This window comes from Cygnus atratus, chromosome 5 (assembly GCF_013377495.2).
Source record: "Cygnus atratus isolate AKBS03 ecotype Queensland, Australia chromosome 5, CAtr_DNAZoo_HiC_assembly, whole genome shotgun sequence".
In the NCBI taxonomy this organism is placed as follows: domain Eukaryota; kingdom Metazoa; phylum Chordata; class Aves; order Anseriformes; family Anatidae; genus Cygnus; species Cygnus atratus.
Genome location: NC_066366.1, coordinates 36,362,778 through 36,389,051, shown reverse-complemented (window position 1 = coordinate 36,389,051; position 26,274 = coordinate 36,362,778). Strand labels below are relative to the sequence as shown.

The 26,274-nt window shown below is 44.6% G+C and overlaps 1 protein-coding gene across 3 annotated transcripts in view; it reads right to left on the bottom strand.

The window, feature by feature from the left end:
* The window catches only part of PTPRJ (protein tyrosine phosphatase receptor type J), a 72,731-nt gene extending 48,908 nt beyond the window's left edge, over positions 1–23,823 (bottom strand). Inside the window, exon 1 of one of the 3 annotated variants that reach the window (XM_050710961.1) lies at positions 23,667–23,823. In XM_050710961.1, coding sequence (XP_050566918.1) covers positions 23,667–23,741 — 75 coding nt within the window. In that variant the 5' untranslated portion in view covers positions 23,742–23,823. The remainder of the gene's footprint in view (positions 1–23,666) is intronic. The other 2 variants (XM_035540165.2, XM_050710962.1) reach the window with 2 other exon arrangements.
* Positions 23,824–26,274: the final 2,451 nt, after the last annotated feature.

Genomic DNA, 26,274 nt, shown 5'->3' with positions numbered 1-26,274 from the left:
AAAAATTGAGGGCGGGGGTGTACAAGTAGCTTTAGCACAAGACTCACCAAAATACACTGGGGAACGTCAAGCTCTCTCTTTTTTCCCCAAACACCATAAGGCAACAGCAAGCTGAAGGAGGAGTTGGGGTTGATATCGAAAGAGCTGTGGCAGAGCTGGGAACTGTGTTTGCTTCCCTGGTTTTGGGTAAACATCCAAACATTTGTATGACTAACTGATCCTCATCATTAGATTTGTGTGTAAACTTCCCTATATCAAAACATTTAGTCTGCATACACTTAGAGAGATGTCTTTGCCGCTTTTATTTCCTCTCACAATCCAAACAGAAATGGGGCACAGATTGCTTTTATTCTGATTTTTTTTTCCCTAGCTGGAATCTCTTAATTAAAATAAGGTGAATGTTACCCCAAATAGATGAAGTCAGCAATCGAATGTCCAGCTGCATGCAGAAAGGGTCCCTTACACTAAGAACAACTGAGTACAGTACTTCTCTGCAACAGCTCAGTCACTAATGCTTTGGCTGGGCACCTCCAACAGTGGGAAGAGGCAGCAAGCGGCAATGGGAGAAAATGTCTGTTTAGCTTTGTTCTTCCCACTCCAGCCTGTGGTTATTATTTTGGGCCTTTTCAAAAGGAAAAAACAATCCCCATTTTGAGGTCAGCTCTGTGAGAACAGGGCAAGCATGAACAGGACGCAGGCAGCTGCAGCTCTGCACAGTCCTTGTTCAGAGGTACAGGCAAACACTAAAGAGAGGTGGAATGGACCATCCTGGACTCAGCATTTACAGGGGAAAGCAGCTGGCAACAGCAGCTTAAGACTGTCAAAACTGGAGAGAGTACTTCAGCTTGTTGCACAGCTTTTACCAACTGGTAAAAACACAGGCCTTGAACTCAGTCTCCTAACTAGAAATAATTCCTTGACAGCTAGACTACAAGAGAAGTCTAAAAATTGCCTTTTTTTTTGTTAAAATGTGTAATAAACATCTGAGACAACAAGAATATTAAGCCTCAATACAAACAAAATGTGTTTGGGGAAACAGATAAGAGCCTTTGGGTAAAATAAACAACGTAGGAAACAAAAATTAATTCCCTAATGTAAACTGGAGGAGGAAGAAAAAAGATTTTGCCAGTAGATTCCCATGTTCTGACCTCTGCATGAACTCCAAGTAACCAGTTTGCAATTTTAAGCAGCAACAAGAATGGAAAGTGCATTGGAAGATAATGAAGGAACCCAGTCCTTCTGACTTTCTGCTAAGCAGCTGAACCAAAAGGTCAATCAAAGAAAAATATACACTGCACAAAGTTGCAAAAACAAGATTCCCCAAAACACTTCCTTGCAACTATTATAGGTAAAGCAAAGCAAGTCAGAGACATAAATTTACACTCAAAATAAAGCCTCAGAGCCCATGGCCGGTTTCCTTCAGCAAAGTTTCTGCACAAAATCTGTATCTTGGGCTTTAGCTAAATCATCAGTTCAAGAAAAACAGTCTTGATTTAAGAGTCAAGCACTGGAATATCTGTCACATTCACACATTAATGATTCCAGTGCTTAATTAATTTTAGCCTAATTACCTGTACCCACCCCAAAAGAAAAGGTACTGAGACCCGAATATCCAAACTATTTTAGGGTACGTGAGTGTGTGGATTTTTTGGGAGCTGATGCAGAAGTAACAAAACCCAACTGTGATCCCCGGATGACTAAAATATCTCAAATATAAGTTTAACTACTGCTACTGCTGCAGAACGTGGCTGGCCCTAGCCTGCTCTGGCTCTGGCTGGAAGAGGTGAGACGTGCCTCCTCTCCTCCAGCTGCCCTTCCTCCTGCCCTGTCACTCACCTGAATGCAAGGTGAGTTTGTTTGAGGAGCAAGACTGGCGGAAAACTGCCAGAATAATGTGAATAGCTTTCTGCCAGTTTAGCTATCTAACCCGGCTCAACATAGGGTCAGGCACGGGCCAGTGGAGGGGAAGGGAGCAGCGCACGTCACTGGGCAGCAGCAGGGAAGTAGATGGTCATTAAATTGGCTCAGCTGTTTTGTAAAACCTCACCCTCCTGCAAACATAAAGGAAACGACCGCACCTGGTACAGGTCACCTTCTGCCAGCAGCAGGAATTTCACAAAGGTGACAAATATTTCAGTGAGGTGAAGGAAGCAAACAGGATCTTTCTGACTGCTGAAGACTACCAAGTTGCCTACAAAATGAAGGCGTGTTCTTTACCGATGGGAAATGTCAAAAACACCACTACTGTGACCCACTCAATTCCCTACCTACCCGACTTACCTGTCTTTCTTTTGCCTATGTGACCCACCTGAAGGCTGCCAGAAGAGAGGCAAAAGTCGCTTGTCTGAAGCCACATAGATCAAGTCACTTCATTTAGTTCCCTGTGCCATAATTAACAGTGTACATCATTCCTGGACATGCTCTTGGAAGGATTATTTACAGAAGTGCTCACTTCTCCAGCTACGCTACTGAAAACATCCTAGGTTATTGTTATCATTACTGCGATGCACAAGGCGCTTCTGGAAGGATTCTCCGCATGGAGCAGGAACAAACAATCCTTCAGCCAGCACCAACAGTGAAATGAATGAACCTGCTGGGAACCCCTTGATGAAATATGTTGTATTAGATAACCTGACCTACTCCTTAGTAGAGCTTAGGAGAGTTTTTGTTCACAACAGAAATGGTACCACGTGTTCTTCAAGTAATTGCCATAAATACCGCACAAATTAACTGCTATGAAGTATTTGTTTCTAAATAAACTGTCCTCCTTCCTCAGCACAATAATATTAGCAGAGAAGACAACTAGAGCGGCTCAAAATAGCAGAACTTGAAGAAGGCAGGAGGAAACAGAGCAACCTTCAATTCGCCTCGTCATGCAAATCAGATATCCGTACTTCAGTGACACCTAGAAACAGCACCCAGGGGCACCTCTCTGCTGAGAAGGGTGCTCCCCTCTGGCCAGAAGGGCTCCTGCCCGCTGTCCTTCCAACCTACCCACAGTAACACAGTGGGCTTTGCAAAGGACCTTCCCTTTTCCAGAGAGGAAAACATTAATTCTATTTCCCACAACACATTTTTGAAAGATGAATCCGCAGCAGTTACTGGACGTAAATAATTCACAGTCTGCCAAGGGCTCAGAAAGGAATCCTCCTTTTTTGGTGCACATGGAGGGTCCAAAATGCAAGAATGACAGAGTGAGATCATTTACCCTTCCTTGCTTTAGAAGTCATTTCCCCACTGCTGATTCTCGCTTAGAAAAGAGACTCAGAAAAGTTGCAGGATTCAACAGACTGAGCTTAAGAATTAAAGAAAACACTGCTTTGCAAAACAAGAAAACTAAGATGTATGCAGAAGTGCAAAACTAGCAGCAGCAGGGGAAAAAAAAAATCTCCTTTGGTACAGAAAAGGAATAGGCAAGTGAGATGTCAGAAGAGCAAAATGGTCAGGGGCTGCAATCCCACTTGCTGCCATCAATAACCAAGCAATGTAAGGGTGCATGTCTGTAGACAACCAGACCTCCAGCCTTTCATTGGAAAGGCAGGAAAAGTCACCTGGGGCGGGTGGAGATGCTTAAAATAAAGTACACAGTCTAAAAGAAAGGATGCAGCTGATAGCTAAAGCTCTTCTGATACAAGTGAGGGAGTCATGAAAAGAGGAAGGGAGAAAATGACCCCGGAACTCCTCACAGATCTGTGAGCCACTCTGTGAAATGGTAATTGAGCTCTACGCAGTCAGTCAAAAATACATGACATGCTTTCTGAAGTGAGATACTGAGAATACTTTCCCATCATTTTAATAAAGAGAATGAAAAAATACAAAAGTCACATACAGAAAGAGAGAAGCGTAGTAGCTGCATACATGCTACAATGTTCAAAATGAATATTAACTGTACTTCTTGCAGACAATAGGACATTATTATGTATAACCACAGAATATATTCAAGCAACACAAAATGCTACATGTGCATTTAAAGACTGGACAGAAAGCCCAGTGCAAAACCGTACACTACCTTGCACACTAAGCCTTTGATGAACAGCAGAAGAAAAGCAGAGTTCCTGGTGCTGAACATGCCAAACAAATCATACTACTGTAATCTTTATACCTGCATAGTCTTCTCTCTATTGATAGAGGGAAACCATACAAGCTAACCCTCCGCTCACTGAACTCAGTGCGGACAGAATCTTAGCTTAAAAGTTGCATGACTAATTGGGATTTTTTTGATTTAAAAATGAATTTTAATACGCTAAAAATATTTTCAGACACTGTTTACTCCTGATACTCCAGAAGAACTTTGAGCTTTACAGGTGTATCTTACTGTTTCCCCCGGTATTTTTTTCCTTCCCTGTTTTGTGCCTGACACATACAACATTACTGGATATGCAGAGCAAACATGACTTGGCCAAGGTGCTGCCAAAAAGCTCCAGGAGAAGGATGTAGCTGGTGGTGTTTTTTTGTTTTTGTTTTTTTTTTTTTGTTTGGTTGGTTTTGTTATTTTAAAGAACTTCCAGTAATCACCATGCTAGAGGCCACAACACTATAAAAGTATAAAAAAAACACATCAGAACAGCTGCTGTTTAACTTCTTAACATCTGTTAGATGAGGTGCTAGAGAAATTTATGCTAAGTTACTGCTTAAATCTTATCCCAAAGAATGCCAAACAGGCTACACCAAGTGACAACTTCTAACCCCCAGAAGCCATAACTGTTCGGAGATCCAAAACTGCTGTGAAAACATGAAGACAAGTTACAACAGTCATTGGTAGCTTCATTTCTCTTTCTGTATAAACACTGGTACTAAATTAACCTCGCAAGATCAGGGATGGAGAATTGAAATGGAAAAGTGAAATAGAAGAACCTTTGAGTGTATATCCATATATCCAAAAGGAAGGAAAGTTTACTAAACATTCATAAGGAACACTGAAATACTGCTAGCTAGAGGACATACCCCAAGGTGAGTAACACAGGGTGAGCAGAGTATGCCTTACCCTGCAGTTTAGGTTTTTCTCTATAAAGATCTCTAAGGCAAATTTATATTTTAATATTTAAAGAAAACTGAGGAGTAGATTTAGCTAGCTCTACAAGTGCAGATCTCAGCGTAAACAAGCAGTTCTGCTAAAAATCAGGGAAGAGGAGAAGAGCCCTTAGCCCCACTGTTAGCATTGGTGAGGGGATGGGGAAAAGAAGGGAGCAGCAGGCAAGTTCATATCACAGGCTCGAGATTTTAGCTGAGCAGCTTCTCACTGTCACTTACATCACCTGGGCTGTCCTTGGAAATCAGAGTTAGGGAATGCCCAGAGAGGCTGCAGAATCCAGCCCAGGGTATTAGACAGAGAACTAAGCACACAAAACAAAGCCTCCCAATTCAGTATAATCTTACTGCTGTTGATGTTCAGTACGTTGAGAGCTTCTCCGTGGCTCATGCTGTGTGTACTCACTGAAATCCCCGGTTATTAATTCGTACTGCAGGACAGGTGCTACTTTCAATGATTTGGGGGGCACAGGGGCAGTTGGTTATTTGGGGAGAACACCGGGGGCTGCTGGGAACTTCTTTTTGACAGGTAATGGTCCCTCCTCCCCACCTCCAAAAAGAAAAGCAAACACTGAGTAAGGTTACTGTTTTCCAATTAGCCTGTGGTTCTTCTAGTTATATATTAACTTTCACGCATATTAACCAAACCATAAAACCTGGGTGGTTGCCCTCCCCGCACCAAGAAGTACGTGAAGAAAATGATAGAGCGAGGACAGCCAAAACTGCTTGGGCCAGACGCATCTTTCCAGAAACAGCAGCAGCACAGCCCAGCCACTAGCTACAAGTTCAACGACAGAGCCTTGCTAAAGTGACAAGGCGACGGACACTGCAAACACACACAGCGCCTGAGTCGAAGTTTCAGCTGAAAAATGCAACACACCAAGTGATACTAAGAAAAAAACTAAAGTTAGAAGAAAAAAAATCAGGTATTGTTGACCATCACTTCTAAAAACTTCATAGGCAAGATTCCTGTTGTATCTGCTTAAGGAGCTGGATTAGAAAGAAGACAAAACCAAAAACCCAACACACGCCACACAACGTGGGTCTGCTGTAATGTCAAGCACCTGACCTGCAGAAGTATTGCTGTCTGTTTGTAAAGCTACATCCAAAGCAAGACCTCAAAAGCAGGCTTAAGGGAGACTTGGCCAATGCACAGACCTCGAGGTGGGACGGATTGCCTTCAGCAGCTCCCAGTTTTTAGCTTGTGCCCCAGGCAGTAAGTGAGGCCCTGCTGACAGCTCAGGGCAGACGCTGCGAGCAGTGCCGTGGGCAGGGAGCCAGCAGCAGAAGAGCAGCAGTGTGCCAAGCTCCTGGCACAGGCAGCACCTTCCCCCAGGGGACACCCAGCCGGCACAGGGCCAGCACCCACCTGAGGAAGGTGCCAGCGTGGCTGCCACCCAACACCACCAGCTTCCTGACAGCCACAATCAGGGAAAAATTACAGCAGGTGCCAGACTTTTTCCCTATAAAAGAGCTTGCTTTCTATCAGCAATGAAAGATGCATAAAACTAGAACTGTAAAGCAACCCAACCCCCCCCCGTGACCCCTAAAATGATGCACAGTCTACGAAAGACAAACTAAAATGGACAAAGCGAGGGACCTTTCACTCCCCTTAATTCAATTCTCTCCTTTAAACCAGAGCACTGTTAGTACCCAGCAATGAGACTAACACTGAAGTTTTTCAGCTCAATGGTAAAATCATGTAGTGTCCATCCATCTCCAATAATAGCAATATCAAGACAATGAACTCTATTGAGGCTTCTAATAAGGCAGATAGTCATTTGCATAGTACATTTTCTGTGACTCTCTGTAATACAACATCTCAAAGACTCAATTCAGACTATTCTCCTTTCCCACAGACGTTTAAAAAAAAAGATTCTTTTACTAGAAAAAGTAACAATGACCCCTCCCCTAATAGGAGAAAGCATAAGATGGGGTTTTCCTGCATATGATGGGTGCATACTCATGTCAGTGTATTTTTCTTTGGTTGTGTGGTTTTTCTTCATTTGTTTTAAACTATAAGCTCTTCACCTCTGCTGTGGAGTGAATGCTCAGAAATACATTTCTGATTTTGCTCTAATAAGCTTCCAAGTAGGAAGCACTTGGAGATCCCCATGCACCAGCAAATTTCATCTTTAATTCCTGCACTGCTGTCTTTTCCTTTCATCTCTGCACGTAGTCCTGTCCTGCATGACTCACTGGATTATTATTTGCCGGACATACCGGGACATACCACTGTGCTGTAGATATGCTAGCCTGCTTATGAGTCCTGAGCTTTGGGATAGGCTCTGCAGTGTAGCACTTGGGTAAGCTCAACAAATCACCTCCTTCCCACCAGGCTGTAACAGCCTCGAAGATGATGTACGCACACGGAGTTTATGTTGTGCGTCACAGTTCAGCTCCAATAACATCTCCAAGTACTGCTGTAGAAAAGCAGTAATGATTGTGGCCTTCCTCTTTATCTTTCTGCTTTCTCCTCTTTCAGTAAATAATCCTGGACTTTGTCAGTGCTTTATTTAGCACAAGGAAACACCTGTATTATTCCTGGAGGTAACTATGCTACCTTTAACTATGCACTCAAAACACTGCTGCAATGCACCATAAAATAGCTCCTGCCTGCTCTGCCCTCTGTCCCTCCTGGCGTAGTCACAGGCACACTACAGGAGACTGCTAAATTCCCCATCCTGGCACCCATGCCAGAGCCCACAAAAGGAACGGCAGGTGGGAACACGCATGGTAGCTCCTCACACAGACTCCCAGCCTCAACACCAACACCAATCCACCTCTGGCTGCCAACACAAGCTCTCTGCAGCCACCCCTGCCCGGGGCGCAAAGGAATGCTCTGGGTAAGCCCTCAGAGGCTTCCTCCGCCGTGTTCCACAAAAGCAGCACCACAAGGGTCTCCCCGCTGAAGACCGACCCAGAGTGTTGCTCTCACATCAGCCTTCCCCGTTCCCACCCGGGCAACTCAGCATTGGGTCCCTGTGAAAATGAAACTAGATGGCATTTTCGTCAAGCCAGTGAAGGTCAGTGGAAAGGGGGAAAGAGCTGCCGCACAACAGCCCCAGTGAGGAACAGCGCTGAGCTCTTTGTCCAAGTTTCTGATTTTATCAGATTATGCCACAGTGTTAACATTGTTTATGGCCCTATTTTGCGTCTGTGAATCACCCACTCCCAGAGACTCTTCCTCCACCCCGGTTTATAAATAGCACCACACACAGAACGGAGTTTGTGAAGCACGGGAGACTTGCCGAATCAAAATAATGTATATGGAGCTGACAGTCTTTCAAAAGCCTCCCTCATTTATTTATAGTGCTGGCCAGACAGGCAGATTCCCACATTTTATAAACCCTGTTGGTCACTATCTCCATTGTTCATTCACAAACAACCCTGCTAATAAAGAACTCTCTCTGGTTACAAGTGAACTTGGTTCCCAGCACACTGCTTCTTGGCACAGGCCTTCTGAAAAGAAAGATCTTTAAATAAGTATTACACATTATTTGTATGTATTTGGAAGCAGAACATGCCTAGTCCACAATAAGGTAACATGATGTTATTTACATTACTGCAGACATTTAGACTTTGCAATGCACCTCATGTAAGCGTACCAGTACAGGATAGGTCATTTTCTACCATTGTAGCAGACTGACTTATGTTTCCAGAGATTATTTGCTATGAAAATACATTCCCAATTACAAGTGTAAAACCCATCAGAGGGATGCTTGTCACATTAAGTTCCTCTGTGAAACTAGAACACCATTAACTCCCCTCTTTTCTCCTGGAATCATTTCCTTGCAATGGGAAGCTCACCATGCTATCAGCCAGATAACAAAGCAGATAAGGAAATATGTGACCAAAGGTTCAGAGAACAGTTTTCTGGAGTCCAAACACACACAACTCCTTGCTGAGCCAACACACTACCACGTGTCTGCTGAGCTCAAAGCCCCAGCAAACCCACAGGTGCAAATACGCACCGCTGCCCCGCTCCCCCCGTCCCCCAGCCCCATTTACCAGGCAGCCTGAGCAACACCAACGTGGTTGGGGCTGGGAAAAGCCCTTGATCTGTGCACTGATGGCAGAGACGTGGGTAGGCAGGGAACATAAAGGGCCTGTGAAAGTCTATCTGCCCAGATTGATTTAACAGAAACAGAAGAGCCAGTGAAATAACACTGGCATTTTCCATTGATAAAATCCTTTCTAAGTGCCTAAGATGAAGGCATTCAAGTACTACTCTCTCTGATTCACCATTTTTTCCCTGCAATAAATCACATGGTTATTTGTCAGACTAATGGTTTCTTAATAAGCTGTAGAAGTTAAAACCTGTTAGAGCAATATTCCTCTTTAAACACAAAGGATCGGTAAAACAACTGAAACACACATTTGGGGAACAGTTAAATGTATTATTATTATGGTTCTTTTTGTTATTTTGTAGATTCAACAAATAAGAAAAAACTGTTTATAATTTTAATAAAAAAACGAAAATGCCAGTGCCTGGAAAACATCACAGTGAGTTTGGACATCTTTTAAGCCAAGTGCATGCCTTTTTTTTTTTTTTTTTTTTTTTTAATTCTCCTACTGCTTATCTCATCACACAGTTCCTTTTCCTTTAGCCTCTTTCAAACAATACTTGATACTAAACAAATAAAGCTAAATATCAAAATGAATTATTTCACACTAAAGGTCCACTTTTTCACTCTTGTTCTACATTCACAAATATATATACGTGTGTATATATCATAGAATCATAGAATCATATACGGTCACATACGTACATACACACACATATATACTTCAACTGACTTGTATTATGCATTACTTCCATGCAGAAAGACAAAACAAGAGCAGGAGCCTCTTGCAATCAGACAGCACTGAAACGCAGTAAGTTCGAGCCGTGCATCATCAATTCACTGTGTTGCTTCAGCCGCTCCTGCCTCGTTCTCCACCTTCGGGAAGAGAAGCGTTCCCAGAGGGCTCAATAACACTGTTCTCCATTATCACTCTGAAATACTGAGCAAAGGAATTGCAGAAGTAATATTTAACCTACTGTAATCTCTTTCTGTAGGAAGAATGTGTCTGTAATCACAGTCCTTGATACCATCTCTGATCAATGCACAGTGAACTATGAGATCATAAATTAGGACTGTGGCATAACTGCAGCAATGGGAATTTCCCCCAAAAGGTCTCACTTACGGACACAACGGGGAAACAACTTGGAATCAGGGAGGAGAAAGAAATTTAATTAGAGCTGACTGAAGTGCAGCACATGGTTCACAGGAATTTTTGCTTTCAATTAAAGCACCCTCCTCCGCCACAGCAAACTAAATAAACACAAAGTAAAACGAACTATACTGTGACATATATATGCAAAAATGAAGACAAGCATGACAGAAAATTTGGACGGAAACTGAGCCATACACCATGTGCAATTACAAGCCAAGTTCTGCAACAAACACTATTTTGCCATAAACTACACAGGCATTTATTCCACCTCATCACCACAGCATGTAACCATCCTTTTTCCTCCACATCACTAAAACCCATTCTACCCACATAACTAAAATCTGATTTGAGCTGTGGGCAGAAAAGGAAAAGGGAAAGGGAAGGGTGTAAAGAACAGCACTGACTTTCTGAATTAGCCTTTAAAAAAAAATCAGTGAAGATTCACATTGATGAAAGTGCTAAAATAAGAAATCTGCCACATTTCTAAAATTGTAACAAGGAACAGTGTAAAAATGGAGGCTATCAGGGAAGGATTTCCAATCAAAATGACTGACAAACAGCACACAGAAAGACACACAGAAGGCTTAGGAAAACTGGATATTTGATTTAGAAACTGGTAATGAGACAGACCATCCATAGCTGCTTTAAGAGAAGGCCAAGATTTTACAGAAGGCCTGGAGCTTTCACCTCCTTTAAGCTTTAACGGGATTATCTGGCCCAGATAACAGGATTTAGGGAGGAAAGGTTTCAATGCCAGGCTGTGGCACAGCTCACAGCAGGGCACTGCTGAGGCAGCCAGAGTGCAACGCTACCCAGGCCTTCCTAGCAAAAGGCCCCTTGCTTTTAATTTCCTCGTAACTTACCTCAAGTGCCTCAATGTGGTGAGGAATTTTTCAGGCTAAGTGCCCATACTTGGCTAGATATATTCATTATTTACAAACTGTGGAAGCCAAAATGTCTCAAATGTTTGAAAAAGTGAGAGTGAGTGAAAAACACATCAGTGTGCCATTATTAAATACCCCAGTGACCTTCTCCTCCTCCTGCTGCTGTACAGCACTGCTCTGAACTCTGGCAAGAGGCAGCCTTTTACCCCTTCCCAGTAGTCCTCCCTTCGCTGAGGTAGCCTTTGCCACCACTGGCAAAACCTTATGTACATCAGGTGGCTTTGGAAGATCACCATAAAAAGGCCTAATTGACTTGTGCCTACCCAAGTCTTTGCAGAACTGGAGCAGAGGGAAATAATCAGCACAAAGCTACCTGGAGATAAAGCACGTACCAAAAGACTCTCTGTAAGCAAACACTGACTATGCTGCATGAGGAAGGTTTGGGGGGAAAAATAGGTGAAATTGCCAAAGGCATGTCAGGAAGCAGCATGGAAAGGTGGGGAAGGGGCAACAGGGAGCTGGGGATCAGCAGCCACGATACACACAATTTTGGAGTCTGGACAAGGCAGATCCAAGGCCATACCAGAAAGTTGACCCCATGGGACAGGGTCCAGGTCAGCAGGGCACCCAGCAGAGGCCCTTCCCCAGACACCCGCTCAGCTGCAATGCCCATGCAACCTGGCCAGGCCAGCACTCACCTGGGCTTGAAAGCTGCTTCAGTACAGAAGTGGGAGAGCTACCTCTTGGCAAAGGTGCCCTGGGGGAGCTGCACAGAGGCATCTTCACCTTTACCACAAACCGTGTCCCAGAAGGCTGAAGCTTCCCGATAGCTGCTCCTTCTGATCAGGGGGCCAGCACTGAGCAAAGGCAGCTAAACGGGGGTGAAAGAGAAGAGTGTGCCCTGTGCCCTGCCACCACCCTCGGAAAGGCTTTAATTCTGACATTACCTAACTTTCAAGTGCTGGATCTTGCAGCATAGAAACGTTGCCTAACTACAGGCTGCTTGTGTGCACATATGCATGCTTAAAAACAAGCGTGACTGTCAGCAGATACTGATCATCAGTGTATTATAAGCTGCATCCAACTTGTAGGTTCCTGCTACGTGAGGTTACAAGTTCAATACTAGCTGCCTAGAAATGCCTTCTACCAGTTTAAGCAGTATCCAAATTACAAGTGATAGTGTCATATTATCACAGCTGTCAACAGCGCAAAGGACTGGGAGTGAGGGGGTTGATTTCTACCTCTCTCATTTCAGGAAGGGATGTCTCATCCCAACAGGATCTAATTAAAAAGAAGGGGGGACTGACCAGTTTTATTTCCGAGATGAATACGGTTCAGCTCTCTGTAATGAAACAGCACATACTTGGGCACTGCTTCAACAACAATTGATACACACTGTTAGCTTATGTAGGCTGCTGAAGTCTTGCTCCTCCTGTATGCTGTGTTTACTCATCATCCTCCCCCAATAACCTACTTCCTTTTCTTTAGAAACTTCTGTTCCTGCTTTTGGTTTCTTAGAGATGGACATGATGAAAGAGTGCTTATACCCTGAAGTCAATTAGCCTCTCGTATGCTTTCTTTTCTGTGTCCTCTCCAACTGTGCCCATGCATGATTCTCGTTTTGCTCCCTTTGATGTGTTAAACTTGGGGTAGAAACATCTCAAATTAGAGTCCTCCAACCACCACCCAATGTCTAGAGACCACAGACTGCCCACAAGACCTGTTACTGTGCTACAGGACATCCAGAAACAAACTGTAGGATTTCTTCCCTGGCGAAAAGAAGGATTTGCAGTGTAACCAAAGGCAACAACCAGGTCATTTGTTATGTACAACAAGCACAATTTGGAGTTTGAGCAGCCTGCTGGTAGCCATTTCAAAGACATTTTACTAGCATATTGGTTCTCCCACCGTTTCAATACAATGGGTATTATCTTTGCCCCTTATTTATCAACAGGTTCAGAGGTACAGTTTGCTCCCTAGCACCCCGATCCCCCCTCGCTATCCCCACTCACTCCAAGGAGCTGTTTCACAGCTCAGATCTGCTCCATGACATGCTAAGCATCCCAGATGAAATCTGCTGCCCCACTAAGTGGCTGCCAAGGTTTTGTGCTGCCTCAGTCACACCACACAAGTGGTTTACCACAGGCTGCCCTCTGTCTAGGGGTGAATGTCTATCTCACAGCACAAGAAACCCTTCCCCATCTGTGCCCGATGTAAGGAATGCCTCTCCTATCTACAAACCCACAAGAATTAACCAATTCACTCGGAGAAGAAAGGGACGAGACCCCACAACCCAGCTTTTGTCCAATTTATAACCCATTCATGACCAAAAGGGAATACTGTATTCATAAAACACAGGAAGTTGTGCGAGGGAAGCTTTTTTCCTCCAGCTCTCATTTTTGACAGTTCATGGGCAGAAGTGAATCCTGGTAGAGACAGATGCGGTGGGGCACTATGTTCACTTCCTGCATGCACCTGGCAACTGAGAAAGGTTTACTTATTTTTTTTAAAGAAATCATTGCCAGAAGTCCTAACCCCATCGAGATCCTTTAATATTACCTTTGTACAAATACACAATGTCCTACGGTATTTACAACCTCCAGATCACAAAACATAACCAGTGCAAGACAGAGAAGGAATGTGCAGAGAAGATGCGAGGGGAAGCAACTGGAGGAGATGATTATTTTGACCAGTGGTCATGTGAAACCTTGGCTTGGTTTCAGAAGCTATGGCTCAGAGACTTGCCCCAGGAGCTCGGATAGCTTTATCCATGTACATGGGAGTTTGTGAAACTCAATCAAGTAAGCTGCCAGAGCACAGCTGGAAATCAGAACCTTTTCAGATGCTGACAGTTTGTACAGCTGACAGAAGGAAAGACATCACATCATGTCTTGCTTCCTTGTAGCCTGCAAAGACAAGCATGAAAATGGATTTACATAGTTCTGGAAACATCCTGTCCACCCTCCAGCTCAGGCGAGCAGCTCCCCTGCCCTCAGACAAACCTTGACAGCACAAAGTCCTAAAAGATCTCAGTCATTAACTTAAACCTCAAACCTGCAGTAGGATTTCAGAAGTCCTACAGCATCCCTAGATGACAGAGCAGCAAGTTCCTTACTTTGGTAGAGCAAATATTAAGAGACCATTACTCAACAGGGAAAGTGAAGTTTGATTCTCTCTTATCTTTTCCAAATTTTTCTGCAGGAGACAAAACGTTCAGCTAACCAGGTTAATACCGCAAATCTTAGGTTACCATTGCTTCAAAGTTCATTTCAACCATCTGAGGACAGCAGTGACAAATACTGCACGCAACAAAACTCCAAATAAACCTCAGCACATGAGGTACCTAGTTTCTTTCTGACATCCAATTTTTTTCAGGACAACCTCAGATTTCTTTCCTGCAGCCAGCTTTGCACACACAGGAGTACAGGGGGTCACCCCATCATCTGCAGCAACTGGTCTTTGGCAGAGCTGGACATTGCAACTGACTATTCTTACTATCTTTAAGAGGAGCTGGAAAATAAATAAATAGTAGCAACTGTTTCAGGTGATGTAAAGGGCCTTAAAGGTAGGCACTGGAACAAGCACAGTGCACGCTGCTCACAGGCCAAAGCAGAAAGGCACTGCACAGAATTTGTGTGTAAGCATAACCTGTAGGGCACAGTGAAGGACATCGGGCATGACCTCCCGCCTAACAGCTCAGCCAGCGGGCAACAGCTTTGCCAGGATGGAGCAGGGACTGCTTTGTGAATCACAAAGAATTGCCACTGCCAAAGAGCAGTACCATCCTGCAAGTCAAAAACAAAACAGGGCAAGTGAAACAAAAGATTAGTTTTTTTTTTGGCTGCTTAAACTTTTAGAAATTTAAAAGAGAACTACTTTATTTGCAACTCTGTGATGAAATCCTAACCATAGAGACCTAGGAGTCATTACCAAGAGACTGCTAAGGTGAAGAAGAGGAAAAGCATACTCCGTAGTCAATAATTACCAGCTCTGGCCTTCTGTTCACTTCTCCTGCAGCATACGCTTCCCTGACTGAACCAGGAAATCAACAAATGAATTTAAAAGTATGAAGACTGAGTCAGAAGACAATAGTTAAATACCAGTTAAACCACATACCGTAGGTCTGTCTTGTAGTACTGGGAAATGAGTACTACTCAAGGCGGTTCCAGATATTGCATCCACCTGCAAATATTTGCTGCTGGCTACAGCTCAACACATACTCTCACTAGCAGTGCCAGTACTTTGCAAAATATTGCAGGCAAGAAAGAAAAAGAAAGTTTGCTTAACACAGAGTACAATAAACTCATTATATACTTTAATCATCAAAAGCATATATAGCCTGGTTGAACGGATTTTTTTAAGCAGGTTATGTGATTACAAAGTTAGCTAAGGATAACTGCTTTTTTCAAGCATTTTAGGCTTTCAGTTTCATGAATATAGAGTCTAATAATTAGCTTCTTTAATGTGGATATTTTTCTCTGAGCGCATAGCAGAAATCAGAAATTACAGTGTCACAAAGGAATCGGGCACATGCTCACAATAAAAGCACAGGAGCAATTACACTTTCATTACATAGTCTCAAATCCACGTATAAATACCCTGTGTTAAGGCATTTGTATTTTAGATCGACTACCTTCCAGCAATAATGAAAAACCATTCCAGCTGGAGAAAGAAACAAGATAAAAATGCTCTGACACGGTGCTGGAGGACATTGGCCATTTAAGTCTTATCTCACAAGAAATAGCTCAACACTTTATAACAATATCTCATCTGTAATTGTTAAACTGGAAAAGAAGCCTTTTTCCAAATGGATTCAAGGCATAAATTTTTTTATATGCTGTTAGCTGCCTAGCTTCTCTAGTTCTAAGCATCTCCTAAAAACATTAACATCACCAAATGCAAGTCCTTGATAAAAGTTATAGACAAAGGAAAGTTTTTTTTTTCTTTAATAGACACAAAGGAGCGTATTGTCAAGATTTATTAAATACATACAATTACCTGTATTGTTACAGAGATTAAAGGACAAAGGGCCAACAGATCTAATTCCAGATTGTACAGCCTTGTCCTTCTCCATAATTATGATTTAAAATTGAACTTGAGTTAACACATTCATAATACCAGTGTCTACAAATGTTTTGCATGCACTCAAAAATACTTTATTTTGATGTGCATTTGACAATACATTTAATTTATATGTATTATGATTGATCATTCCAGTAAACACGCTCAATTTAACAAAATGTGCTTTTTCAGTTGGTTGTAAGAGTAGTTTCAAAACTAGTACAAGGTTCTTTAGAAACAATAACTAGCTAGTCTGTTAGCCACATCAGAAAAATTGCAAAACAAACTCACACAAAAATCTTCCCCCTTTTCTCCTTCTATCTCAGAAATACTTCCAGAAATAGAACTTCACACTGCAGAGATACTGAAAAAAGAAAAGGAAAGTATTTTGATTCTGCAGATGCTAATGTTATCTACCTCATGTGAGAGTATCTTGGCCTCCTTTCTCCAGCTGTCAGATACATCTATTGGAAATTGTGCTTAAACACCAGGCCTGCATCTGTGATACCCGCAGTACACCAGCTAAAAAGGCCAGATCCTGACCTCAACGACAGGCTGGTTATTTCCCCTGGTGCCCAGCTGCGCGGAACTATACCATGGAGGTGAATTCCCCTCACAAAGAATTATGCAAACTGAACCAAAGACACTGAACTTCCCCAAAGAAAGAGCTATTTCTTTTCTTTTTTTTTTTCCCTCAGTTTTGTTGAAGACACACTTTTACAAAAACCATGAGAAAGAAACTGCCTACACCTCTTGTATTTCTCCTTTACAAGAAATATTAATCTATAAAAGGTGAAACCATCAAAGACATCAGTTAATAATGCACAGCCTACTTCACACACACAAAAAGGCACTGGAATCATGACCACAGCAAAAAAATTTATTTATTTTTCTTATTGGTATTGAGCTCCAAGTCTACTATCAGAAGTGGCTGATCCTGCAAGTAGACTGAAAGAACACTAGGACCTAGAAAATGTAATTCACATAGCAGAAAAGCCATGCCCTGTCAAAAATTCCCCAAATTCAAATTTGGTTGTAAATGAGAGATTATATGCGCAGCACCAAGAAAAATTAGATCTCCCATGTTTGCCTTCACTGGAGAAAAGTAATATAAGAAAACAAAATTTAATGTCCTAAAAGGACCCTGCCAATTTAACACTGTTCATTCTATTTCCCCCTCATTTTGAAGTATTTATAAGTATGTAAAACTCCTGCAGCATGAGAGAAAACAACCGAGCATAACCACAAAAGAAGGAAAACCCAGGTTGTTGCTGAACTTCCTTACCAACACAACACAATTTTGCATCTGTAAATTTGATGGCTTCCACAAGCACCGTTTTTCCCCTTCAGCCTGGTTTTCATAACAACATCACGTTTTAATGTTAAAAAGTACAGCGAAACCATGGCACACCTAATTCTGTGACAAAACCACTGGTAAGGCTGAGTCAACCTCTCTTGACAGTTCCACACAGCTACTTTCTGCTATGCTGAAACCAACATGCGTTCCTTCCACCTGCAACCCGAGGCTCGTGGTGGGAGCCCCTTTCCTCTCTCAGCCAAAGCTCCCTCTTGGTCTCAGAGAGAGGGGCCAGCACACAGGAGCGCTGCCCTTGCCAGGCAGAGCTCCTCTTCGCATTTTGGCTGTTGTTGGTGCTGGAGACTACCGGCATCTTCCCTGCCATTTCCACTTCAAAACACGCAGGCCACCTCATGCACGGACAGGCAGCAGAGCAAGTTTAGAGGAAGACAAGGATGTGATCCCTCTGAGTTCCAATCCGACAGTAAGCACCAAATCATCTGTCCTTGAGCTGCTAGCGATTGCTGTTAGTCATGGGCCAGGTGACGCTAACTGAACGAGCTCCCATGGTTTTCCCCTTTGTTCCTCTGGAGCACAGTATCTTGGGCAAGTTCAAAATTTCAAGTGAATGCTCTGGGATCATAAGGAAATTGCGGGGAAGGCAGGCAGTGAAAAAAAGCAACCTCCATTTATCTGCAGGGACCGTGCAATTGACACAGGAGGCAAAACGAGCGTCAGAGGGAGGCAGCAGGAAGCATGCAGTCTGTAACACCGCAGACAGTCCCATGCTTTGCTGTGTACGTAGGCTGGTCTGCCCCAAACCCAAGCTGCACCCTCCTCTGGCCACTGCCTCGTCGCCTTCGCAGCATGCCCCTGACTCACAAGCCGAGCAGAGCGCTCCCAACCTGATCCTAGGCACCCGTGCTTGTCCCTTATTTCCAGGGAGAGAGTTCATAGACAACCCGATTTGAAAACACAACAGCCTCCAACAAGAAACACTACAAGACTGCATCTGCTTGCCAGGCTACAGTAGACAGGCTGTAATTTACAGCAAAGCTCCAGACCCAGTGCTCAAGCCTTGCCTTGACAATTTTATGGGCTCAGAAGCAGAAGTCTCTTACCTTCAGTAGGGGCGGGGGGAGCTCACACAAATTACTCCTTATATTCCAGCCCTGGCCCATATGGTGCACAGTAAACAGAAAACAGTACTACCGTATGTAGATGGCATTCTCCTGCACACCACAAAACCAAACCAATCAACCAAAAAACCATGAAGTCTTTCCAATAAAGAAAACAAAAAGCCCCAGCATTTTAAAAGAGGCAACAAAGACGCTGCACACATTAGGAATTCGTCAATGACATACTAGATACTTCTTTTACTCAATTAGTCTGGCTAAAACTGTACAACACAATTAGAAAAGTCAGAAGTGCATCAACCAAGTGGGAGGTGAAAGAAGAATACAAAAGGAAAGACAAGAGGGATGCACAGTACTGGGCAGAAGGAGACTTCTTGACACTGACCAGGAGCTTAGAGGTCATCCTTCCAACAGCCCTTCTCCTCCCCACAGCAGGGCTCCTTCAGACATAAGCCTCAGCCCTCTTCCCTGCAAATACCTGCAGGACACAAATCCGAGATCCGTTACAGCCCCACAGGTCTGGTAGCCCAGCAGATTCCAATTCTTCTTCCATTCCTTCTTCTGGCTGTAGCTGTAGACACAATTTCCTCTATTCTGAGATGCTGGTGAAAGCATAGTTTCCTTTTCTTCCACTGCATTTCTACAGGTGGAGACAGAGGCTTTCTTACGTGGCCCAGGCTGTCTCAGATAAATTGGAGCGGGAAAAGAGTGACAGTCGCACTACGGGTTTCATTAGAAGGGAACAAGGGGTTCTTCCAATGTCCTGGTGGCGATGGGAAAACAACTCTACACACATTCAGGGAGGTTCCAAACACCACCGACATCAGGCAGATGCTATGGCAAGATACGGCTGTTCTCTCGTCTTGCCCTGCCCTTTCCACCAAATGCCCATCAACGGCTCAGAAGATAACTACAAGCCACGAGTTCATCGATCCAGCTCTGGTTGGACCACATGTATGTGTCCATTCCTTGCTGGATTACAGAAATACCTTTCCCACTTAGTCTTGGATTTTTTCCTGGAATTTTGGATTAATAGCCCCAGGGGGCCTGTTTATGTGCAGATACATTAGGGAACAGCTGGAAAGCGCTTAGAGAAAAGCCTTGGTGCTGCTTTCCAGAGCAGTGCATCTGTTTTGTTCTTCTCTTCCTGCACATGCCTGATCACTCTTTCCCCCCAGCAGTTGCTTTCTAACATCTCACATGCTAGCACATGCTCACCTACACTTAGTTGGCAACCTCCCCCCACAATTAATGTCCTCCTCTGCACAGTCATCTCCTGCTGAAAGCTGATTTCCTACTGATGGCTCCATTTGAGGCAGGTTCTCTGTCACTCTCCCCTTCCTATATAGCAGTAGGCCCTCTCTGCTAAAGAAAATTCAACTAGCTCCTCCTGCGCTCCCATTGACCTTTGATGATGCTCAAGGTATTATCTACATTCAAATTTTGCAGTCTAACAAAAAGCAGTCACATCAGGTTAGCATCCAACTGTACAGAGACTTACTGGTTCAATAGCTTTGCTCATATCAGAAATCTTCTTTTAAGCAAGAAAAAAACCCAAGCAAACAGATGACTTGAGATGGTTTCATACCTACGAACATCAAATTTCCAGTTCCCAACCACTCTCTGACACTGCTGAAATGCTCACTCCATGATATCCTGTAATTGTAGTAGGAAGATGGAAGTGCACAAATTAAAATTATATGGATTAGTAAAAATCAGCCCCACATAATAAACAACCCAAAATTTTAAAACAGTAACAATTTCTCTCTCTCTCATACTTCGCAACTCCAACCAAAAAAAAATGACATGCCATGAAAATCCTCAACAAAGACTTGCATGTAGCTCACATAATTGAGGAAGTACTAATAATAGCGTGGCTGTTTGCACAGACAACATTTCCACTGTGGGCCTGAATTCTGATCTCAAATACGCAGCAGAAGATATTTTGTTGTGTGTTGCTGGCTGTGGACTAAAATCCAAGTACTGGAAACCAACTGAGTGTGCTGCAATACGCAGTCGCTGTGCACATCTGTGGCGCCTTGAAAACAAAGCATTTATCGAGCATTGCACAAGGTGTTCGCAGCGTCTGTTCTCATTTTGAACATACAGAAGCTCTTGAAATAAGCCTAAATTGTTGTTTAGTAAAAGAATGAAGGCATTTGCGTTACAGAATCAACCATCAGTCACCACAGAAAATAATGCATCCTGACAGACGAGAAGTATATCTCCAAGCTCCTCTGACACAAGGAAACACAGTCCACAGCCACAGCTTCCCTTCCGGTTCTCCTCGGCGTAACTCCAGGCATGCTCAGGTCTCTGGACCAGTGATGCCAAACTGGGGTATCTAATGGTGGTTGCTAAAGGCTTCACCCAGAGGTGGCTTTACAGTAGCAGCTAGGTAGCCTCACATTTCTCAATCTTTATTATATTTTAAAGCTCTTAAGGAGCCATGCATAGATTTACACCAAAATATTTACTAAATCCTTTTGTAAACAGTACTTACTTTGAACATCTTTTTCTTTCATGTGACAAATAGAATAATTTTATTAACTAAAATTTAGAGTACCATGCAAGAATCAACAAGGATGATTAACAATGACCAGTATGTAGCAGAAATTAACTGACGTGCAACATACACACACGGCAAGCCCACATTTTAAACATGATGGTGCTTCATTTAAACTCCTCAGATCAAAATTCACATCAGCAATTAAGTCATAATCCTATGTAATCGACTCACGCAGCATCAGTAGGAGTTCTGTGCAGGGAATAAGCTGTAAGAACAGGCTATTAGGTCCACATAAAAGGCATTTGTAATTCTAAGCACCAAAACAACCACACAAACACAGGAGCTTACAAGTCTATTACTTTTGAGTAGTGGATGTTATGCTGTTGTATCACTAACAGGACCCTTCTCAAACCACCAGCTCCCATAAAAACACAAAACAAGGTTCCTTTGTCTTGTTTTTAAAGCAAAAGAAAGCCAACCTTGCCTGCTATTTTGTAATTCGTTAAGAAAAAAAAAATAGGGAAGATGCTTATCCTTGAGTAAAAGACACCATAGAAAGATCATATGCCTGTCACACCACCGAGGAGCTGCCATGACACAGCCGTTCCACAGCTCGGGATGCTTCCCGGCCCTCGCGTGTGTTGGGGCCGACAATGCTGCCTGTGTTAGGAGCGCCGTGCCTTCACCGACCCCACAGCCGTTGTCTCAGAGGCAATGTGGAGGCCGGATCCTGCCAAGCTGCTTCCACCCGACTCACTGTCCTCCCTCTTGCAGGCTGGCTGGGAGACTGCAGACAAGGGGCCATAGTTTCTTACCAGCACCACACGAAGCCCAGCTCATGGCACGTGCCCGATGGTCCCACCAGCTGCTGCCTCCTTCATCCTTCAGCTGGATAACTCACCAGGCAGCCCCAGGCCACACCCCTGTACCCGCACACATGCCACACCATGAACAGTGGCCAGCACTGACATCTGCCTTAACCTGTGCCAAGAATTCACCACAGAGCCAAACTGTTCCCTACTAGATGCCATCCTTATTTTTAGGGAACAAAACCACATCAATGGTACTTGGAACAGGCAGCAAGACTAATTATGCATAGAGCAATCATTCCCTCCAAGTAAGGCTTTATTTCACATCCTTATTATTGGCATTAATGGGTTACACAAATCCAACACACGCTTTTCACGCGTCACCCCCCTAACCACCACAAGCAGCCGTACTGAAACTTAGCTATTTCAAGCAAATGAATGATTTTCACAGGGACTCAGTTCCCATTCCCCCACCTCTCTCAGGAGATCAAGCAGGCCCTCCCAACGTTCAAAATTCCACAAGGTACTGACCAACACCAGTCAAGAGAGCTGGTGAACCCAGAGTCCTGGCACAAGCCTTCAGGCTCACTGGTAAGGGTCATGTCACAATTGAGACTGTCAAAAATTGCAGTCTTCAGCATTGTCAGACCGTGACTCCCAGCCTTGGTACAACAGCAAAAGGGGATGGAATTACAGAAACACATGTACCCAAAACTGAATACATAAAACATACAAACAGGATGAATCAGAGATTTACAATAACCGTTGGCTGTAATCACAAACTGGTACCAATGTAAGATAAGGAAAAAACAGTTAAACAATAGGTGGTGTAATTCTGCTCTGTGACCCTTAGAGTGGGCCTGAAACACAAGCCAGGGGAACCATCAGCACAGGCTACTGAGCACCTTGGTCCATACTAACACGTGCTCACACTTCTGTAGGAGAAACGGTCGAAGTAGAGCAGCCAAGCAAGTATTTCTAGAAGCAAAAGTTCAGCAAGCCCCCAGACATGACAGTTCGCAGCAGTCATGTAGCATACCTATGGAAGTGTTAGAGAATCATCAGCCAAGAGAAGCATGTGGTGAAAGTCTATGCCAGCCAGCAATGGGTGGATCACCTGGCAAGGGATTACAATTTACATCACCCAAAGGTGTTCTTGGAAGAACATCCTGCATCATGCTCAGGTGTAGAGGGAGGTAAGCTTGAAACGCAACTGTGCCAACAGTGGCCTCCAGTTGACCCACAGCCGTACACCACCAGGTCCGCTCTGTCCACACCACAGCAGGGTTTTACTGCCCAGTAACCACACTGCTCCTGAAGCCTGGGACCCAGCGGGCGACGCGCATCGCTGGCGTGGGAGAAGTGCAAATAACACATTACTAATTAACCGGCAGTAACACAACGAGGGCAGGCTACCATACACAGCAGGGGGGACTGGAACCATCCCTCGTGTAGCTTTCAGCGAGGCAAGCACCCGGGGCACCCTCACGCCCGGCTGTCCCGCGGGCTCCTGCCTCCGGTACCAGCCAGCAGCCACCCCCAGAGCTGAGCCCCCCAGAAGGGGGCAGCCCCCAGGACCCCGGCAGGGGACCGAGCCCTGCTGGGGGACAAAGGCCGGCCGGGAGGCCCCAGCCGCACACCTGCCCTGGGCCTCCCCGCGGGGCAGGTGCGGCGGACGGGCTGCGCCCCGGCGGGCGACCCCCGCCCCGCGTCTCGCCTCACCTCGGCAGGCAGCAGGAGCAGCGGCAGCAGGAGGAGGAGGAGGAGGCAAGGCAGGAGCCGCGGCAGCCGCCTCATGGTGGCGGAGAGCGCTCCCGGCGCGCAGCCGGCCGCTCAGCCCGACACCGCCTCCCCCGGAGCCATGGCCCCGCGCCGCCCGCCCCGGCACCGCCCTCCCAGCCGCCGCTCCCCCTAGCGCTGCGCACGGGAGGAGCCCGAGGGAAGCCCTGAGCGGGGCTCGGCACGGCACGGCTCCTCCCGCCCCTTACATGGCCGTGCTGCGGCGCGGGGAGGCTGCGGCTGGCGCTTCCCTGCCTCCCCCCCCCCGCTCGCTGCCACCCCTCGGCCCCCCCCCCCCCCCCGGCGGCCCCGTCCCTCTCCTCGTCTGTTCCGCTGAACGCCCTTGCCCTATAACCTCCCCTGCTGCCCCTTAAGCCGTCCCCTCAGGCGGGAGAAGGGAAAGGGCCGAGCGAGGTGAGCTTACACACCGCGTCTTTAACTACGGGAGCACGGGCAGGCTTGGTTTTCCCAAAGGTTGGGAGCTCACATGTTTGCAGTTGGCCCGTCTTCCCCTCAAAACACACGCACAGCGTTATGGAAGCAGCTATTTCCCCGGGAGTTCATGGGGAGACTCTCAAGAAAAAGGGCATGTGCATGGCTAAGGGTTTGAGGGGCTGAGAATCAGAGCTAGATAACGAGGCTGCTCATCCCTTCCTATCAGTAAGGCTTGGAGGAAATAGATAATTACTTCATGAAACTACTTAATCATTAGGGCACATACAAGTAAGAAAATAAGCACTGTACAAAACCCCTTAATAAAATCATCTTTTCTATAGTTTCCATTCTGTGCAAGGCACCTGAGAATTATTTTCCAGTTGAAGGCTCTTCCTGGTAAGCCACATGACTGCCAGAAGTTTCACTGGCTGCAGTGAAGTTAACGCTGGGGTAACTTCTGCAGATCAAACCCTGAAATTTGGAAATCACACCTCTGACTCAAGCTCCTTGTTGCAGCTCCCTGTGCCTGCAGAGAGCCCTTGTGGCTCTAAGATGCCAAAATGCAGCTCCTGCCTGGGCAGGGTTTCACTTGCATCTAAACACAACCAACCACCTTCACGGCGGCACATCAGGGTTATGCTGCACAACTGCACTTGAGCAGTTGTACTTGGCCATCCTCGGTTCCAGCTCACAGCGAGAACATCGTGGTGTTTTCGGTTGCGTGCCTTTCCAGACAACAGTCTAACAGCTAATCCAGCCGGCCTAAAAATTCAGTGGGAATATCTCCACTGATTCAAGCAGCAGTGGCATCGAGAGAGCAAGAAATGGGATTCTGACCTGTTCAAATTTACAAGAATCTTGAAGCTGGTGTTGCCATTCCCAAACTCACGTTATTCCCATACTCTCAAATTCACTCATTTTTCTTTCCTCAGTAGGCCATAGAACTCATCTTAGAAGTCGCAAGTATTGTATTTCTTCAGGTATTTTACTCCATTGCTCCAGAAAGCAATCAGCCAGCTGTATTGTCACTACAGGAAGTTAAAACTCTTTCACAAAAGCATGTCTGTCTGGATCCATCATAGCTGAAGGGGCTTTCCATGTACAGGCTATGCAGAATCTATGATAATTACTTTCACATAATACTTGTGGCTGAATCTTCACAACTGCTCGTATGTCAATTACCTGAAACAAGAGGCCTGTGAGATTCTGGGAGGTAGTCACAACTCTGGAACATCCACAGTAGTAAGAAACTGTATGAATCCTGTGAAATTTACATGTAGCAAAACAGTATTTCTAGGTCTGTAGGACAGAACTGCCTTAATGCAGATCTTTGATTGTAACTATCATTAGTGGCATTGTCATCAGCAGTTGCCTATACAGTGCGGTTAAACTGGCACAGAAAGCATAGGAGGATCATTACTGTTTCAGGGTACAATACCCAGTGACTGTTACCAGACCTCAAAGGACTAGCTCCTTTCCAGAGATATTTCTTGTGTGCTGTAAGTATGCCATCAGTGACATAACACCAGCTGCACTGAAGTGACCTATCAGGATTCACTGACATTTGAATAAGCTCAGATATACTGAAGATGGCCACAGTAGGAAGTGCCAAGAAACACATGGCACTAAGAATGTAATACTTTGTAACATAAAACAGAGGTGCAATTTCCACTTGATTCGTTGAAAAAAAAATGATAGCAAACTTCTTTTTGTATGTACAGACTCTGATGAAACATTCGTCTCCCCAAGATTGTTTAAAATTCTTGGGTGAATATTCCAAAATAGGCTATTCTGATTAGATTTTGAGAGGTCAGTGGAGAAAGAACGGTAAGTGTACCTCATAGTTTCCTTGGATCAGTGACTCTTCTCTATAGCACACTCTCATTGAATGCTAGCCATGCAGACCACAGGGAAGAGCTGGATGACAACAAGCTATGATTCATGCCAGAATCTGGGACTTAGCATGCTGAAAACCAAAGAAACAAAAAAATTAAAGCCCAGATTTTTTAAAGAGTCTTCCAGGTGTTAATTGTTCAGCAGCAATAACCATCTCAACACAAATAATTTCCAGGAATTAGAGGCTCAAGGTTGCATTTCAGGCCACAGGCTCTTCACA